The sequence below is a fragment of the Urocitellus parryii genome, chromosome 4, assembly GCF_045843805.1.
Source record: "Urocitellus parryii isolate mUroPar1 chromosome 4, mUroPar1.hap1, whole genome shotgun sequence".
Taxonomy (NCBI): Eukaryota; Metazoa; Chordata; class Mammalia; order Rodentia; family Sciuridae; genus Urocitellus; species Urocitellus parryii.
The window spans coordinates 162,681,224-162,701,989 of record NC_135534.1 but is presented as its reverse complement, the minus strand read 5'-3'; the positions used below and the strand labels follow the sequence as shown (position 1 = coordinate 162,701,989).

At 37.5% G+C, this 20,766-nt stretch overlaps 2 protein-coding genes across 2 annotated transcripts in view; one reads left to right on the top strand and one right to left on the bottom strand.

Moving 5' to 3' along the window:
* Positions 1-10,394, top strand: part of Hacd4 (3-hydroxyacyl-CoA dehydratase 4) — a 30,102-nt gene extending 19,708 nt beyond the window's left edge. The window contains exons 6-7 of the mRNA XM_026397590.1: positions 1,053-1,178; positions 9,820-10,394. Of these exons, the coding sequence (XP_026253375.1) occupies positions 1,053-1,178; positions 9,820-9,902 (209 nt within the window). The 3' untranslated portion in view covers positions 9,903-10,394. The remainder of the gene's footprint in view (positions 1-1,052; positions 1,179-9,819) is intronic.
* A 4,287-nt stretch (positions 10,395-14,681) lies between these two features.
* The window catches only part of Focad (focadhesin), a 283,866-nt gene continuing 277,781 nt past the window's right edge, over positions 14,682-20,766 (bottom strand). Inside the window, exons 42-44 of the mRNA XM_026397575.2 lie at positions 19,021-19,272; positions 16,943-17,018; positions 14,682-15,053 (exon numbers count right to left, since the gene is read on the bottom strand). Of these exons, the coding sequence (XP_026253360.2) occupies positions 14,980-15,053; positions 16,943-17,018; positions 19,021-19,272 (402 nt within the window). The 3' untranslated portion in view covers positions 14,682-14,979. The remainder of the gene's footprint in view (positions 15,054-16,942; positions 17,019-19,020; positions 19,273-20,766) is intronic.

Genomic DNA, 20,766 nt, shown 5'->3' with positions numbered 1-20,766 from the left:
AATCTAGAAGCATTCATGACAAAACTGTCAACAGTTATGAATCCTGGGTAGGGAATATGGGTGACTGATTTTGTTTCTATATAGTTCAAATATCTCTTAGGATAAGAATATGTAGTTAAGAAAACTTTAACTTTTGATAACTTTTAATAGGTTAATAACTCATTTAAATAACATAGTTCTTACATCTGGTAAATATAAGAAAAACATAATTCATATAAATAACCAGATCAACTGGTTCTATGATGAAATACTAGAGACTGAGGGGCAATCGTGTTAGTCTTGGGTGGCATGTTTGGTGTCCATTGCAGATCCATTTGACTTTTCTTATGTTAAAATAAGGTTGGACTCATAAGAAATTGCAGAACTAGTGTCTAATTCCCCTGTACCTTTCATCCTTTCCCTAGTGATAACATCTCACATCACTGGTAGTGTTTTATTTCATGGAAAAAATTATATATTTTATTAAAAATCTACACATGGGATACAGTTTCATGAAGTCTCCATCTTTTTGACACCAGCCTCCTCCTTCAAAATAATTTAGGCCAGCATTTCAGGTATGAGTTCCCTAGAAGTTTTATTAAGTACTACTAGGGCTGTGTGAGAGAGGAGGAGATAGTCTGAGAAAATGGGTGATATTAGTCTCTTCACTGCAAAATTTCTCAGGACCTTTATTGTGCTAATTGTGTGTTGGACCATTCCAGGAGAAAAAAGTATGTAGCGTCTCCCAAGTTCATTTGATTATTACCCCTATTTGTGGTAAGGGGCACAGAAGTATTTTGAATTACCCTTTTAAAAATGCCTATAATTTTTTCCATGTGAGCATAATAGAGTATATCCTGGACAAAAATTCAGAAAGTCACACTGATGTAACAGCTTTGTTCACTTGATTATTCAGCAGAAATTTCAATACCATACTACAATGTCAGCTAGAGGATTCGGCAAACATCAGAAAACTGTCAGATTCAAAAACTTGTTCAACTAGGGAGACATACATACACAACCTGGAACATGTTGAAGAGGAGAATCTTATGATGTCCTTTTTCTTTAAACAGCATTTGCCATCTATCAGTCGCTGCCTTATTTTGAATCATTTGGCACTTACTCCACCAAGCTGCCTTTTGACTTCTCCATCTATTTCCCATATGTGCTAAGGCTGTATCTCATGATGCTCTTTATAGGTAAGTGCTGTTTGTTTTGCTTTATGAATTATTCTTGTGTTTTTTTGGTTTACACTACCATCTACCTTAATAGACAAGTTAGTAAAAACAGAAAAGACCAAAGGAGAAGCCCAATACAATGAACTAGATCATGTTATTAAAGCACTTGGAAGTTATAATGCTTTCTTCAGGGCACCATGAGATCAAATATATACATGTTTCACTATATAATCAAGAACAGTTTTGCTAGCAGAAAACATAATTATTATCTATGAAACATATAAGTTTTGACCATAGGCACAGATAGCTACAAATATCAAAATAAGCAGGCACTTCCTGATTTTTCCACTTAAGTCTATCTTGTTTCCTGTTTGGCCTCATATGCTAGCAAGAAAACAGGAGTTGGTGATAAAGACTTGAGAAAAATTTATGGAACAAACACAGTTGGGCGGGATTTTAAGATGGCTGCTCCTCCACAAAGAAAAACCAAAGCAACGGGTATATAGCTGCATGTGGAGGAAATGATCATGGGAGCAACTGCAAGAGAATCTGAACATGTAGGTTCAGAGATCCAACAAAAGCATAGTAAGAAACAAAATATGCAGATGGGAGCGGTAGCCAGGAAATGGAGTGTCTTCCCTCTGCAGGGGTAAATGAGAAATAGAGTCTTAGCAAACTATCAGTGTGGATGTTGGCAATTCTAGCTATTGGAGAGTTTCACAACCCTCACAGGCTTGTAGCCTAATTAGATGAACAATCTGAAATCTGCACAATAGCTTTGCTTTAGAAAAGGATTTCATATCTTCCGGCTATGGCACCTAAGGTTTCAGTGGGGAGACACCTTGAAAAGGAACCTACTGTGTGAATTTGGGATGTTGCAAGGGTCAGAAGCCCCTGGAATATTCCCATCTCTGGGATGCGATTGAAATTCCACTGCACTGGTTCAGTGGGTACCTGAACCAAACTTGTCTTGTGAATTAAACTTGACCCAGTAGAGTGTTTCTGAATCAAACCCACTGGGTGCCCTGAACAGTAAGGACAGGTATTATGATAAGGAAGGGAATGGAGAGGAAACTATCCTCAAGAAAGGGGAGATTGCAGAGCTTGCCCTCTGAGATCAGGGATGTGACCAGTTGCATGCAGATTTGCACTAGGTGCCAGGACTAAAGGCAATCACCCATGTGGTTCCCACCAACCCTCCCCTCCCCCAAGCTCTGTGTATATGTGCCTGCCACTAAGAGGGTAAGGAAAGAATTCTGTGGTTTTACTGCTGCCATGCTCTCACAGGTGTGCTAGAGTGACTTTAAGCAATGCCACAGATTTGGTTGTGGCTCCACCCCTGCCAGGAGGCACTCATGACCAAAGGAGGCTTTGAGAGGAATTTTGCCCAGGTCCAAACACATCTTATTCATGCAAACTTACTAGCAGCCACTATGGCTAAAAGAATTGGTGGTTAAAAAAAAAAAAAAAGCCAGGCCATTTCCCTCTCTCTCGTGAAGGAGTGCCCCACAGCAGAGGCAGAAAGGAATACCTGCTGCCATCACACAAATGGGATTCCCACCACTAGGCCTTCTTACACATTGTTTGATCACACACTGCTGTCAGGTTGGGTGTGAGTGTCACAGGGATGCTGTGGTTCCTTCCACTGCCTCTCCCATGCGGGACCTGAGCCTACACCATTGTCTGGCTATAGGATAAGTGCTTTAAGCCCATATCATTATGGGAACAGACAGTGCCAAAGACCTTTGCAAATAACGAAGTCACCAGTACCTGAAGAAACCCTTATTACCTGATAGGGGCTACCACTTCCATTGCAAGAGAAGCCATACATTTATGTGCTACCTATGCTACATCTGCCTGAACTACCACTAGAGTGTCCCTGCATAGCCCACAGAGATCATGAGCCCCTCTGACACAAACATGGTATACACTGTGCCCAAATTCACTAATCACAGACAAAGAAGCTACAGGGAGACAACATGGTGCCTAGCTGGAAATAAATTCAACATTGAATAACAAACTGACATCCCTAGACATCTTTCTTTAAGAGAAGGTTACTTACTAACAGCCATTCCATAAATGTGGTAGAGATATCTGATCTACCAAATGTCCAAATCTCAATTTAGAAATATGAAAATACAATGCAATCGTGTATCCCCCAAAGATCATAACTCTATTAATAGATTCCAAGAACTCAAAATGAATGAAATACTTGACAAATAATTCAAGGGAATGATTTTTTAAAATCTCTGAGATCTAAGACTATAAACAGTTAATGAAATTAGGAAGATTATGCAGGATGTGAATGAGAAACCCAGCAAAAAGAGTTGAAAAAGAACCAAACAAATCTTGCAAATGAAGAACTCAATAAAGCACAGGAAAATGTCAAAGGCCTAACAGACTATATCAAGTAGAAGAAAGAATCTGAGCTTGAAGACAGGTCTTTTGAAATATCCCATTCAAACAAGAAAAAAAAAACAAATTTGAATGCTTTCAAGTTCTTGTGGGTGACATTAAATGAACAAATATTCATTTTGGAATATCCAAAGGTGAGGAGCTAAAGGTTAAAGATACAGAAAACATCCCTAATTTGGGGAAAGACATGGACATCCATATATGGGACACATATAGAACTCCCAGTAGACATGACCAGGAAATACCTTTACCATGACACATTATAATCAAATAGTCAAAAGTACAGGAACAAAGTATTTTAAAATCTCTGAGAAAGTACCAAGTAATATTTAAGACTAACAGAAGATTTCTCAAAAGAAATCCTGCAGGCCAGGAGGAAATGTAATGATATATTTCAAGTCACCTGAAACAATAACTGCTACCAAGATTACTATTACCTGCAAGGGTATCTTTGAGAAATAAAGACCTTTCAAGGATTCAGGATAACAAGATAAGCCTTACAAAAGATGCTTAAGAGAGTCCTATATCCAGAAGTGAAAGAAAGAAAACTACCACAATGACTGCATGTAAAACTGTAAGTTCCACTAGAGCAGAAGATACACACGAGAAATGGAAAAGATTCAAACATTATTATTACAATAAGCCATCCAACCACAAAGATGAATAAGAGGAAGAAAAAGGAATATTCAAGACAACTAGAAGATAATTAACAAAAAAGGCATAAGTATGTATGCCTGAATAATAAACTTAAATGTAAAAAAAATGTAAATAGATTAAATTCTCCAATTAAAAAATACAAATTGGAAAGAAATGGTGGCACATGCCTATAATTCTAGCTGCTTGGGAGGCTGAAGCAGGAGGATCACAAGTTTGAGGCCAGCTTCAGCAACTTGGTAAGACTGTGTCTCAAAATTAAAAGTGCCGGGGATGTAGCTCAGTGCTAAAGCACCCTTGGGTTCTCTCTCTTATACTAAAAAATTTTTACCAGTAATGATACACAAGAGATGGAAAATATCCTGAAATGAAATCCTAACGTAAGAATAGCTATACTTGCATTTGACAAAATAGACTTTATCAAAAACTGAGAAATAACATCACTCCTTGTAATGATCAAGGAGGTATCATTTCATTAAGGTGTTTGGAAATCTATCAGTATCTAATATTGGAGCATCCAATTTTATAAAATGAACACTATTAGCCCTAAATTGGGGGGATAGGCTGCAGTGTGATAACAGCAGGGGAATTCCATATCCTACTTTCTTCAGTGGACAACTCATCTAGACAAAAAGAAAACAATAAAACATCAAAGTTAAACCATACTAAATATCAAGTGGACTTAACAGACATTTACAGAACAGTCCATCCAACAGCTTCAGAATACATGTTTTTTAAATCAGTACATAACTCTCTAGACCATACATTAGGCCACAACAAGTCTTAATATGATTTCATTGTATCTTGTATCTTTTCTGATTACAATGGAATTAAAATAAGAATAGCTATAGAAATTCTAAAAATATGTGAAAACTGAATAACACACTTTAGAATAAGTGAGTCACTGGAAGTCAGAAGGGAAGTTTTAAAAACATTTATGAAACAAAATATACCAAACCTTGTGGGAGGCAGCAAAAGTGGTATTATGAGGGAAATTTATAGCAATGATTTCTTGTATTTAAAAAGACTTTAAGTAACCTAATGATGTACCTCAAGGATTTAGAAAAAAAAATCCAAACTGTGAAATAGTAGAAGGAAGAAATAATATAGCTCAGCAGAAATGAAAGACTAAAAAAAACAACACAAAAAGCCAGTGAAATAAAGAGTTGGTTCTTTAAAAGCTAAACAACCTTTGCAGGCACTAACTTCCTTAGGACTCCTAAATCTCGAGAAATAAAACTGAGAATCAGTATGTGGAATGGCATCAAATTTAAGTACTTCTGCACATCAAAGAAAACAAGAGAAGAAGAGACTACAGGATGGGAGAAAATCTTTGTCAGTTACTATTCCAACAGGGGATTAATATCCAGAATGTATAAAGAACTAAAAACACCAAAAATAAACTGAATCAATAAAAGGGCAAATGTCATTTGTCAAAAGATATGTATCAAATAGAAATTCAGGAAATGCAAATCAAAACTACACAGATTTTTATCTCACCCCACTTAGAATGGCACATGCCTATAATTCCAGGTACTTGGGAGGCTGAAGCAGAATACAAATAACAAATACCGGGGAGCGTATTGAGGAAAAGATACACTTGCACATTGTTGGTGGAACTGCAAATTAATACAACCACTTTGGAAAGCAGTATGAAGAGTCCTCAAAACACTAGAAATGGACCCACCATATGACACAGCTATCCTTAGTATTTATCCACAGGAACTAAAATCAGCATATTATAGTGAGACATGCATACCAATTTTTAGTGTAGCTGAGGTAGTCATAATAGACTAGTAATAGAACCAACCCAGGTGCCCATCAACAGATAAATGGATAAAGAAAATGTGTTGCATATATACACAATGGAGTTTTATTGAGCCATAAAGAAAAATGAAATCATGCCATTTGCTGGTAAATGGATGGAACTGGAGAACAGTGAAATAAGCCATATCCAGAAAGTAAAGGGTCAAATATTGTCTCTCAGGTGGAAGATAGAAAAGGAGAAAGGAATAAAAATGGGGATCTCATGAAAACAGAAGAGACCTATAGTCTAGAGAAAGGGGAGGGCATGAGGAAGTATGAGGGAAGAAAATCTACCTATGCCTATGTAGTTATATACCACAGTGAGCCCCATTTACATGTAATGATGATGCACTAATTAAAATAATAGAATGGAGATCAGTAGAGCAAGTAGATCAGGGAGGAAGGAGCAGAGGGAAAAGAGGTACTAAGGAGGTTGAACAAATTATGTATAATTATAATGTACACAGAGCTAAGCGAACAGGACAGCCTTTTAGCTGCACTTACCAAGAAAAAGAGGATCCAGATAACCATCAAGATGAAAAAGGAGACATTACAACTGCTACCACAGAATTACAGCAGACCACTGGAAATTATTTTGAAAAACTATATGCTAACAAATTGGAAAATCTGGAAGAAATGGACATATTTGGGGATACACATGACCTGCCAAACTGAACCAAGAGAATAAAAAACATGAATAGATCAATAAATAATGAGATCTAATATGTAATAAAAAGTCTCCCCCTGAGGACCAGATGGTCTCACTGCTGAATTTTACCAAACTCTTTAAACTATTCCATAAAAGGAGGAAGCCTTTCCAAACACATTTTATGAGGCTAGCATTACCCTGTTACCAAAACCTGACAAACATTAACAAACCTACAGACCAACATCTCTGATGAACATAGATGCAAAAAAAAAAAAAGACTAGCAACCAAATTCAGTACATCAAAAACATGCATGATGGGGCTGTGTGTGGCTCAGAGGTAAAGTGCTCACCTAGCATGCATGGGGCACTGGGTTTGATCCTCAGCACTACATAAATATAAAATAAAGATATTGTGTCCACCTAAAACTAAAAAATAAATATTAAAAAAACATGCATGATGATCAAGTTGTTTCATTCCAGGGATGCAAGTATGATTCAATATGCATAAATCAATATGTATAATGTTACAAACAGAAGGAGGGATAAAATATCATCTCAGTAGATGTTGAAAAGGTATCTTGTGGGGTGGGGTTGTGGCTCAGTTGGTAGAGTGCTTGCCTAGCATGTGTGAGGCACTGGGTTTGATTCTCAGCACCACATATAAGTAAATAAATAAAGGTCAATCAACAACTAAAAAAAGTTTTTTTTAAAAAAGGTATCTGATAAAATCCTATATCCCTTCATGATAAATGCCCTGAACAAATTAGGTATAGGAAGAATCATACCTCAACATAGCAAAGGCTATATGTGATAAACCCGTAGCCAACATCCATACTAAATGGGGGAAAACCAAAAGCATTTACTCTAAGATCAGGAACAAGATGAGGGTGGCAACTCTGATTTTATTCAAAATAATACAAGAAGGTTTAGCCAGAGGAATTAAGTAAGGGAAAAAAAATAAGTCACACAAATAGGAAAGGAGAAAATCAAATTATTCATCTGCAATTGATATGATTCTATACATAGAAAATCCTAAAGACTCCACCAAAAGACTATTAGAACTCATGAGTGAATTTATCGAGTGGGATACATATAAAAATCAATAGCTTTTCTATACACCAATGAGTTTTCTAAAAAAAAAAAAATCACTAAAAATCCCATTTGCAATAGCTATAAAAATTACCTGGGAATAAACTAAAGAAGTGAAAGACCTCTACAATGAGAATCACAAAACACTGATATAAGAAATTAAAGATGCTAAGGTTGGCAAGACTTCCCATGTTCATGGATTAGAATTAATGTTGTGAAAATGGCCATACTACCAAACCAGTCTACAGATTCACTGCAGTCCCCATCAAAACACCAATGACATTCTTCATAGAAAAAGATCTTAAAATTTAAATGAAAGTACAAAAGACCCTGTGATGCAGACTTCATAATATCTGATTTCAAGACACACTGTTCAACCACAGTAACAAAAATAGCATGGGTTTGGCATGAAAACATATACCAATGGAACAGAGAACACAGAAATAAACCTACACATTTACAGCCCATGGAATCTTAACAAAGGTGCTAAAAACATATTGGAGGAAGTACAACCTCTTCAACAAATGGTGCTGGGAAAACTGGATATACACATACAGAAGATTGAAATTTAATCTCTATCTTTCACCCTGCACAAAAATTGACTTAAAATGAATTAAAGACCTTAGTGTAAGACTTGAAACTCTGAAACTTCCACTTAGAAAACCAGGGAGCCACTTCAAGCTATTGGTACAGATAATGATTTTCTGGATAAGATTCGAAAGAAAAGCAGATATTGACACATGGGATTACATCCAAGTCAAAAGCTGCAGCACAGCAATCAACCATGAAGAGTCAATGTACAGAATGGAAAAAATATTTGCCAGCTATTCATCTGACAGAGGTTTAATATCCAGAATGTATAAAGAACTCAGAAATCTTAATGTAAAAAGCAAATCAATTAAATATGGCAAATGATCTGAACATCTCAAAAGAAGAAATACATGAAAAATCATGCTCAATATCACCATCCATCAGGGAAATACCATAATACCATCTCACCCCAGTTAGAATGACAATTATAAACAAAACAAACACATGCTAGCGAGGAAGTAAAGGAAACAAAAACTCTCATATGCTGTTATTAGGAATGACTACGGAGAACAGTATATATTGAAAGGAAGTTAGCATACAAAAGAGATACTTGCATGCCCATGTTTATTGTGGTGCTTTTCATAATAGCAAAGACATGAAATAAGCCTAGGTGGGCATTCATAGATAAGTAGATTAAAAAGTACACATATACACAGGAATATTATTCAGCTAAGAAAAATGAAGTTCTGACAGTTGCAGAAAAAAATGATGGAATTGGAGGACATGTTAAGCAAAATAAGCCATAGGCAGACAAGTATTTGTGTTTTCTCTCAAAATGTAGTCAACCTGAAAATAGAATAGTGATTATCAGTGACTGGGAAGGGTGACAATGGGGGAGAGCGTGTCATGGGTAGAAGGGTAGCTGGATATGATCAGTGTGCACTGTATGCATGGTGTGGAAACATCACTGAACCCATTAATATATACAAGTAATAAAATTTTTTAAAAGTCTAATACATTTGCAGGAAACTTGAGATTAAAGAGTAAAGCTATGCTATGTAAATAAAATATACTCTGGATTAATAAAAAGTAGTTGAAATTTTTTTGAATTAATTGTTTTCCAGGAAATTAGGGAAAAGAGTTACATTATTAAATTTACATTTCCCCAGATCTAACCTTCACAAATTCTCAAAATAATGATCATCTCTGGAAGGCAATAGAGATCAGATACAAGAACATCACAGAGAAAAGGCAAAGATACAACTTCAGAGTAAAGAGAACTACCTCCCACAAAAAGGAAAAATACTCCCTGTATTGAAATAAAACAGTAGGATGGAAGAGTTTGACTTACTCCCTTTCTGCATAAAATCTGGACACGTCCTTACGTGTTCCTCCTCCAAGTCTCCCTCATGAGTGGCTCCCTGGACTCAGGAAGCACTCTGTTATCAAGTCAGGGTTCTTTCCAGAGAAATGGTTAATCAACCTTACTTACTTTTGCCACTTTCCTCTCCACCTTAGGCATGTATTTTACCTACAGTCATCTTTACTCAGAAAGAAGAGACGTCCTCAGAGTCTTTTCCATTAAGAAGAAGAAAATATGAAGTACAGCATTCCAATGTGACCTGAGAAAAGACAGGCTCGTGGACTTGGCTGCAGCAACTACAACACAGGAAGTATTCTAGTGGAAAATACCCAGTACTTGACAAAAACCCATGACATAACATAATCACACATCCCCAACTCTACACACAACAGCAGTCTGTTTATCACTCACTGTATTTCCAAAATGTGTACTCTGCATACCCTGTTTCCCCCAAACTGTGGTTTTTACACAAGTTACATTTATATTGGGTGAAGTCTGATTGTTTCACTGTAAGTTTAATGAGAAAAGGGAAATCAATGGAATTAAGTTCAGTTAAATTGAGAAACCAGACTTGATAACCTAAATCACATGTATTCCTTCTCACTTCTGATTGTCAAATAGCAGCAGATCTGTAGGAGGAGAGCACTATAAAATACACTCTGTCCTCATCTAGAATAATGTACTTCATGGACAAATGTCTTTGTCCCCAAATGTCAGTACCCACCATAAATACTAGCTACATATAGAAAATTAAACATCGTTCCAAGGCCTATGTTAGCCTTCTCAGGCTTCGATAACAAAAGCCTCAATCTGGATGGCTTAAATAAATGTTTTTCTCATGGTTCTGGAGTTTTAGAAGTCCAAGATTTCTGTTCCTAGTGAGGACTTCTTGGTTTATAGACAGATGCCTTTTTTTTTTTTTTTTTTAACACAAGACGGACCACTGTCTCACAACTCCTCTTATAATGGTATTAATCCTATTTGGGAGGGTTCCACCCTAATCAAAGAACTGCTTCCCCAAGGCTCCACATCCAGGTATTGTTGCATTGAGGGTTAGGGCCTAATACAGGAATTTTAGGGAAACACAGATTCAGTCTATAGCATTTTGAACCTGACTTCACAAAATTTATGTCCTTCTTATAAGTGAAATACATTCCTTCTATCCCAACAGCCCCTAAAACCTAATTCATTCCTGCAAAGTCTAAAGTTTTATCTAAGTATCATGTAAATCAGAGTAAAGTGAGACTCAGGTATAGGCAAACTTTTTTTTTCAAATAAATTACATGCTACCAAAATGTAATGGTCGGATGGGCGCTGTACAGACATTCCCATTTCCAAAGGGAGACTCGGGTGGGAAGAAAGGGGCAACAGGTCCCCAGTAGGTTCGAACCCTAGCAAGACAAACTCTGAGATCTGAGGGCTCAGGAGTGATCTTTGACTTCCTGCTCTGCCTTCAGGACCCACTGGGGAGACGTCTTATCCATCTCTGTTGGGGAAGGCCGGGTCCTCACAGCTTTGGATGGTCTCAGTCTTGTGGCACCTGGCAGATGAATCACCTTTAGGGTCCTTCTTCCCTGGTCTACATTCACAGCTGATGAACTCTATGGTCTCCTGTAAAATCCAAGTCATCCAAAACCAACCTTCCCTTTGTCTCATCTCCATTCCCTTCAGTTCAAACTATCAGTGCTGGTAACTGATTACGTCTGCAGTTCACACCCACACTAAACTATCAGTGCTGGTAACTGATTACGTCTGCAGTTCACACCCACACTAAACTCTATTGAATGGTCTCCTATCACACCCTCAGTGTTCTCTTTAGAACATATTTTCTTATTTTTTGTAATATGAATGGGCTCAGAATTTTCAAAATCTTTAAATGCTTCTTTTTGGTTAATAATTCTGTCCTCAATGCATTAGTTTCATATTTTAATTCAGGCAGTAGAAGGAAAACCAAATCACTTCAACAGTTTGCTTAGAGAGCTCCTCAGCTAAATATCCAGTTCATTGCCCACAAGTCTCACCTTTCACAAAACACTAGAACATGGACACAATCCAGCCAAGTTACTTGCCACTTTACAACAAAGATTCCATTTCTTCCAGTTTGCAATAACATGTTCCTCATTACCATCTACCACCTCATCCAAAATGGCATTTACTATTCTTATTTCTGTCAGTTTTCTCTTCATGATAATTTATGTATTCTCCAAGATTGCACTTTCTTTCCAGATTTCTTCTATTTTCTGTTAGCCCTCACCCAAATCACCTGTGTCAATTCCTAAACAGTATTAGCAGTTTTTCCTATCATGCATCTTGAAACTCTTCCAGTCTCTACCCATTACTTAACTTCAAAGATACTTCTAAATTTTTATATATTTGGTATAACAGCACCTGCTTCTTGGTGTATCATAGATTTGTTTACAATAACAAAATATTGTACACTGGGTGACTTAGACAATAGAAATAGGTTTCTCCAACTCTGGAGGCTAAGAAGTTCAATATCAAGGTGCCAGCTCATTCAGTTCCTGGTGAGATTCCAGGATAACAACTCCTTCTTCTTTGGGGTTTGCAGATGGATGGTTTCTTGCTGTATCTCCACATGGCAGAGAAAGCAAGTATCTCTCCCGTGTCTCTTGTAAGCTTACTAATTCCATTCATGAGGGCTCCACACCCATATCTACTTACTTCTCACAGGCCTCACCTCCAAATTCTAGCATTCCGAGAGAAGCTAACTTCTAGCAAATGACTTCAAAAAAAGTTATTAATAGCCTCTTAGTTACCGTGGAGCCATTCCATTACAAATAAAACAGAAGATTTTAGGTACTTGCACGGATCCCAACATCTGTTCTAAATGTACACTTTTTAAATCAAGAGTCAGAATGTTTGGATACTTTTGAGAAACATAACATGGCTTTAACCCCACATTAATTTGTTAGTATATCCCTGCATGCTATTTCTCTTGGCATTTGTGTTTTCAAAAACTAACAGAAGATGACTTGTAAGTTAAATTTCCTTTTGTGTATAGTAAGGAACATCTGGTTTAAAAAAGCAGAGACTTCTGGTTTCTAGAGAGCAAACCAAAATATCTTGAGGGAATAATTAATTCTTACCTGAGGTCATACAGGTAATGAAGAAGAAGGGTCTTATTATTTCAGTGACCTAAATCTTAGAATGTTTGTACTGTCAAATTTACAACCTTTGAGGTTCCCACGAATAAGAAAATCCCATGAATCTTCCATCCAAGTCTGCTCAAAAGCAAAAAAGGGAGCTGGGGAAGAGAAGATAGGAAGATATCTTATTTTTTTCTCTTTTGTATCCTTTTTCTTATCAAGGACAGGAGCAGGGAGGGACAAGGTTTGAAAAGAAACAGCTGAAAGGAAAAGAGCAATCTGAGTTTGCCACCTCTATTTACAAAATGATACAGAAATCTAAAGTCCTACACCTTTGTACCACAACTCTAAACTTCCCACTTCCAGAGGTCTGGTAATATAAGATAGACTTGTTTCTTTTGAGTGCACCAATCTTACAGTAAGCATGAAACAGATTTAATGGGATTTGATTTGATGGGAGTTTCCATCTTAAAGAAGAATCTAATAAGCCTGATAGAACCTAAGATCCAAAACAATTTCAGCTCTAGGAACTTGGCTAGAGGTGAGACTGCCACTTCCTGGATGTGTTTACTGCATTTTTTAAAAAATAGAAAACAATATCTCCTTATGGTATTGCTGCAAGAGTGAAATAAACCAATACAAGTGTACTTACAGTCTGGCACCCAACAGTAAATGCTAGATGAATTTCAACCTGTAACAGTAGTATGAGACAGTGTATGTGGGTGGGAAGGAGAAAGCTAGCTTCCAATCTAAATTTTCTACCTTCTTGCTTTTTAAATTCATTTCCCTCTAGCTCAACCTTTAAGGAAATAATAGATTTGGTAAACAAAACTAGTAGGACCATTTTCAACATAGGTGGCAGGTACACTTGGTGACAACATGAAAGTACAAGCCACATGGGAATACTAGACGTTCATGACACTTGTGGAGCACCAGCCACTATACTATGCTGGTACAGTACAAAGGTACATATTTTCAGTGGCATAATTTTTCTTCCCAGTGATCTCATAGATGTATCAGTATGTGTATGATTGCCGAGAGACAGAACCCTGATTAATGGTTGTGTGAAAAAAGGATAGTTAGCAAACAGACAAGCCACTGAATAAAATGCAATCCTTGAGGACATTGTCATTTTCTTTAGACCACTAGTCACCCTAAGAAATTTGTACTTGTAAAAAAAAAAAAAATTAGAGGAGACACTTGCCATTTTCTGCCTACCCAGCATCCTGAAGAAATACAGTTCACACGGTCTGGGTGGGCTGCCTCTTCTCTTTGTGCAGGGATCTAAAGATAAGTAGACTTATGACTTAGGCTTGGCCAATGACAGTGTTCTACTTCCCAAGGACCAAACACTTGTTCAGAGACTCACATGCGACATGGAATGAAGCAACTTCTCCCCATGTTGCTTTTGCTATACCTGTGGGCAAAGACACTTTTCCTTACCTTTGGCAAAATGGCAGCCATCTTGCAGGGATGTAGAAGCATCCCAAGAAGAACAAAGTCTGATGGCACCATTTGATTCACTGGATGCAACTGCTGCTCATTAGATCTAAAATTTCTTGGTTTGTGAACTAATATTCACCTTTTTGGCCGATTTATTTTGAACTGGATAATTTTTGCTTGCATTAAAGGGAACAAAGCATAAAGAAATATAGCCCTCACTAATAATTAATTTAGCTGATATCCAGTGTCATGCTTATTATTTAAATGTGTATAGCAGTTCCAAAATATTTATCAATAGTAATAAAACTTGTCTAAGTCAATGAATATCATCTACTTAGACTTCATGGAAATCAGATCATAACACCACTGTCACCACTATAGTTTGCTTTGGCTGGCAAAACCTTCCCCCATACCTTAAGACAAATAAAAGTCACATGCACAAAATTCACAAGAATATTTTACTAGAATTGAGGGGATAGAAGAAGGTAGAGTCAAGTTGTCAAAAAGAAAATCTTCACATTGAACTCCAGTCAAATAAAGAAAATTCATGTTCCTGTTTCAGTCTTTCCTGGGTAACAAAATTATGTACCCCTCCTCCTGGCAATGAATGTGGCAAGCAAGCTTCAGGTATGTGGCCACCATTTCATGACTCTTCAGTGTGAGGATCAATGTCTCACTGATCCCAGACTGAATTCTTAAGAACTCCTTCCATTTCTATGATTTGCCTCATCCAGCTGAGAATGCTGCTAGCTACTGCAAAGCTGTTTACCAGCCATAAGCTCTGGTCCATACGGCTTTCTTCTTAAACTCTGGGAGGACTCTCAAGGACAGCAGGGTAGCTAAAAGGAAACAACAAAACAAACCCATGTGTATTTGGTGGCACTGCATCTGAAAAGGTCATTTTGATAAAAAAGATATCAGAACAGACATTGGCTTTTTCTCACTTGGCTAATTTTCAAGACTTAAGAATTCCCATCAAGATCTGGCAAAATGTTAATGGTGGAAAACAATTTTAAGGTTGGTGAAAAGTTGGGGTTTTTTTGTTTAAGTTAACCTATAATCAGTGGGAAATTTTGCCCCCCCCCCCGAAAAAAAAAAAAAAACCAAAAACCTGATGAGATGCTGGCAATTTCCTCTGAGTGCTGTTTATTACATGGGTGTGTTTTCTTATAAAAATCTACTTAAGATTTGTGCTCTTTTTCTACATGAATATGATAATCACCACTAAATGTTTAATTAAAGATGAAAACCCAAATCCCCATTCCTATAATAAAGTTGAGTTCTTATGCTCAATGGAACAAACAGGACTATGCTAAATTATATTTGTACATGCACTCACAAGCTCTACTATTTCTGATTTGCCCTGGGTCCCTCAGGGGTTAATTTAAAGCAGAGAAATTGTAGGATCTCTTTGGGTAACCTACTATATACCTTATTTTAGAATATTAATTCAAATACCCTGAAATGCTATTTAAAATATGACAATGTGAAGGAACGTAGGTAGGTAAGCCAGTTACACAACTATTATGTGGCTCCACTAAGCCCAGGACTATCTCATCAAGTGAACACATGTGTCCCTAAACCACATGACTGTTTTCCTCATTGGTTATTCATCTGTTAATTCTGTAACCTAAGAATATATGTGGAGCATCCCATAGTATAATGGCTCTATAGCCATTAAAAATGAGGCAAACAGAAGTCCTAAGGACAAGTCTCTAGGGATGGATCAAATGATGTCAGATCACAGTCCTGATTGTAAAAGTTCTTTGTTTTGTCAGAGTCATGTGGAGGTCTCATTCCATCATCTACGTGCTTCCCAACCACTTACTGGTGGGACCACTTTGCTGGTCCTTATACCAAAGGACCAGAACCAATGAATTCTTATACCATACTTAAAATAAAATATGGGTCATGCTATGCCTCCAGGTTGGCTAGTGAAATTATCACAGAGCAGGCCAACAGGAATGAGGCTTTTCAGTGCAGTATCTTACAGGATGGCCAAGGACACCAGTAGCAGCTACTGGCTCTAGACACTCAAGTCCTATGACATGGATGACAACTACAGCCTATCTCAGGCCACAAGACCAATGCCCAAATGACTTCTTAGATTTGTGTAAAAGAATCCTCACAATTTTCAGAAAGATCTTCCGTGTTTGGGAGTCCTACAGTCAGTGGGGCAAAGTCAGCAGAAGAACAAAAGACACAAAACATCTAAATGCCTAATAGTATGGGAAAGGGCTAGTTCCCTTGGCAAAATACCATGTAGCCAGTACTACTATTTATGACTCCAGTGTAACAAGAAGTTTAAATGCTTTTAAAAAATGGTAAAGAAATTAAATCCTATTCAAATTATTTTTTCAATAGTATAAAATTATAAACATATTAAAATGCTGAATGTGGAAGAGTACAAAAACTTCTTACAGAAATTATCAGAATTGTCTTTGGGCAGTAGGACTCTGGAATTTTCTTTGGTCTTTTACTTTTCTGAGTTTTCCAAATTTTAATTAAAAATTTTATTTTACCATTATAGTAAAACATTTAAAAACCATTTAACCCAAAGTTAAAAGTGCTGGAACTTTTTTTTTTAAACTCATATTCTGGTTCAAAATGTCACATCAGTGACCGATGAGCCCTTTCAGAATTCAATATATACTATGTTTACACCATTCTGCATCACAGACAACAGTCGGTGGTTTTCACCTATGCTGGGAACAAAGCCTCTTAATACCTTTTAAAAGATCCTTGGACTTTGCCGAGAGAGCTTCTTTAGGACTTTCCATGATGCTGAATAGCCAGTCAATGAACTAGGGTGGAGAAAAAAAAAATTTTTTAGCCAACAAAATCCCATTGTCAGCATGAGCTGTCAGTCCCCTGGGGCTGCATACATGATTGCAAGTACAGCAGTCTTTAGGTGATTCCTGTCTGGGCTAAGGGTGCAGAGATGAGAGAGGAGCCAAGCACAAGATTTGAACACAGTTCCCATTTAGTCAAAAGACCTCACAAAGCTAAGCCTACTTCCCTTGCTGAATATCCTAAGATCAGGGATAGGTTTTAAGAGTGGAGTAGACATGTGCCACAAACATTATCTCTAATCACTCTGAGAGGCCCAGAGAGGTTAATACCCTCACCCAAGTTCACTCCCAGTGAACAAAAGAGTCAAGATTTGCACCAGAGCACACCTAGTTCCTAAGCTCCATGTGCCTCTTTGCATCATGCTGCCTCCCACAGGTCCCCTGTGTGTTTCGGCCTAGGTGCCTTGGTTGGACAGTGTTTAGGGAACATATTAGATAGAAGCCCCAGTTTCTGATACAAAATGTTTCTATAGATGACAACAGTTATGTATCCAAATGAATATGAAATGGAGGTTGAAATGCAAGAGAAAATGCATAAAATAATTTAGGTAGAGCCAAGCATATTAACTGTGAATAAATCCTACAAATGAGGTTGAAACTCATAGTACTCATTAGTTTGACTGATTTCCCAGGATGCAGCCAAAATTGTCTTTGAATTAGCTACAAGATGATTTCAACAATGACTGAATATTATCAATCTTGGTTTGCTGAAAAACACATATACCATTAGTGACAAATACAAGACACTTTTAACTTCAGACATGAGAAGTTGGGTTGAAGAAAGCAAAATAGAGAAAATAACCCTAATTCCATGCTTTAATTAAAAATTTTTCTTTATTTTCCTTTCAAAATTTTGTTTTATAATATCCTACTTGTAAGTAAATAAATCAAGCCCTACAAATATATAATCAATGCAAGATGTCCACTCTGTAGTCCAAAGTTAACACAGTCTCCCAGTCCAGAAATAATATGAGGGGAGACCACACTTAAATTTATTTTAAGTGAACATAAAATACAAAACTCGGGCAGCAATTGCAATGCTTATCAGATTTAAGGGGGAAAAGGCATTTTAGTTTGAGATGCTCAGTGGAGATATATATGGCTAAAATGTGGGTTCACAGTTCAGAAATGTTTTTAAAGATTAATGTTCTGATTTAAAGAATAAGCAACAAAAAGTTACTTATAAGCTTTCCACCTCATCAAAATGAGGTTTCGACTAAATGAGATTCAAAGAATCTTTCAAACCACTGTATTAAAGATGGGGCAAAGCCATATAAAAAGTATAGGAAGCACAGTATTTTCCCATGTTGTGCTAGTTGCCTGGGGAGTCTTAGTATTAAAAGCCAAAGGTGTTTCCTATAGTTTGGGTTTTTCTGAGGACAAGGGTAATGATAGTAGACCTTAACAAAACCCCATTTGGCATCTACCACATGATGAGTATATGCAACGTGCCTGGGAGATGGAGTGAGCTATAGGGAACCTCAGATATGATAGGTGGTTCAGACCCACATCTCCCTGAGGAAGAGTTCTCTGACCCAGCATTGTTGCATTGTTCATTACCTCCCTTCCTTGCTGATTACCATGGTATCCTACAAATGGTACCATCTTGAATCTTAAATTTGCCTTCCTGCCTGTCCTCACATTGAGATTCTGAGTGAAGAATTACTTATCCTTTCATTGCCAGGTTCAAGAGTTTTCAGTAAATGAATGAAAATGAGGGATTTTCTCTCCCCACATCCCCAAGAAAGTTCTTGCTGTTGTTTTCTCTAATCAGTAGGTACCCTGAACCTGGGCTGGCCTCAGTCTGAGACTGAATCTGGCTAAGATCTGGGGCTGAGAATGAAAGCCTGTGGTGTAGTGCACGTGTCACTTAACTCCCACCTCAACTCTAAAGCAAGAACTTCTGAAGACAAAAGCCAGCCTGCCCTGCTAAGCAGGTGGCTGCCAACCTCACCTTCTGGGTTTGTTCCTTCCATGGCTCTTTCTGCAGCAGAAGCAGCATGCTACTGGGAAGGATAGTGAGGGCCTCTTGCAGAGAGACCCTGTGCATTGGACTCCTGCCAAGGAAGCTTGATTCTGGTCCAGCCAGGCCATTCTCCTGATGCCATGGCAACCAACTGGCACTGAGGCCAAGGAGGAGTGGGGCCTCATGATCCCCCCAAGCTACCACTGCAACTGCAAATATCAGCAACAAGAAGTCCAAAGCCTGTGATGGAAACAGAAGCAACATTGGGTCATATGTCTTACCAACTCCAAGTAATTCATGGCATCTTCCCCTTCACTCACCCCTCCTCCTGCCCAACCCCTACACCAGAGAAGGAACTGGACTGACACAATTTACATGCTTAATGACGAGAACTTCTGGGGCTGTGAAGGTTTTTAAGGTCCCCTTATTCGAAGATAGACAATCTGAAATTTCATTATGATTAGTCTAAGATTTCAAGAAAGCATAATTTATTTCTAATCACAATAAGATCCAAATGATCCTCTGTTTTTGGTATTTTCAAAGAGACCAAGAAATTAGGAAAAAGATATTTGTTGTAATGTGGCAAAAAGTATTTTTAAAAATTATATATGATTTTATTTTTGAACCAATCTCTCTTGATGCACTTTAAAAAGTCTGCTGGGAAAAATCTAGATGCTTGTCAAAAAAATCTAATGTTGGTACATCAAAATTGTTGAATTACAGTGATTTAAATTATACTTCTTTCTGTTAATTTGTTTTCTAGGATTTTTTAAAGAAAACAGAACATTAATGAAAGCTTTGGGGGAAAAAAGAAGACCATGTGAGTTCAAGAAAGGGGGGAGGGGCTGTTTAAAAAGTACTTCTCTATCTCTTATATTCCTCATCTCATGAATTAAATTTCAAAAAATTAAACACACACAACTTTTCAGGAAACTGCAAAATTTCAAGGAATATTCCAGATAATGAAACTTTTACTTACCATGAAATGGGCCTACAGAAAAAATTCTAGAAAATGCACAACAGCCAAGTCAAGAAAATGAGAGTAGGAAAAGAGCTGTCTTCATTTTATTTATGAATCTTTTTCTTCTTAAACTCACCCAATGCCAGAAGTTCTTACTTTGTCTGGATCATAGGTCATGCTGCCAATGTGAGTAAAATCTCCTCTCCAATATATGTACACAAACAGTTAGGCACTGGCACAGATAAAGATTATCTGCATATACTTCAGGAATCTCTTCATATTAGGCATTTTTAGCCATATGTGGGCCAGAGCAGAGGCCAGAATCTGGTACTCCCACATCCTTTGTGGGATCAAACCTAAGCACACAGGGCCTTAAGTACCCTCTCCAGCTTAGTGTTTTGGGGTTCTGCCAGCGAAGAGCATATTTTGTTGAAAATATTTCTCAAAGGGCAGACCTGGGTATCTCTAACAGCAAGGTAAAAATACCCATTTGCTTGTGGCATCAGAGAATTATTACTGGCATTTCTTAAAAATAAAAGGAAGGCAGGAAAGAAAAGCTATAAGCATCATACTATAGTTTGGATCTTGAATATTCCCTCTATAGCCAATGTGTTACAGGCTTGGCCCCCACAGTGGCACTACTGAGAGATGGTGGAAATCTTATTGGGAGCTTTTGGAGTCATTTGGAGAATGCCCCTGAAGGAGACTATAGGACCCTAACCCTCTTCTTCTCTCTCACTCCCTGGCCATAGATGGCAGTTTTGCTCCATGAT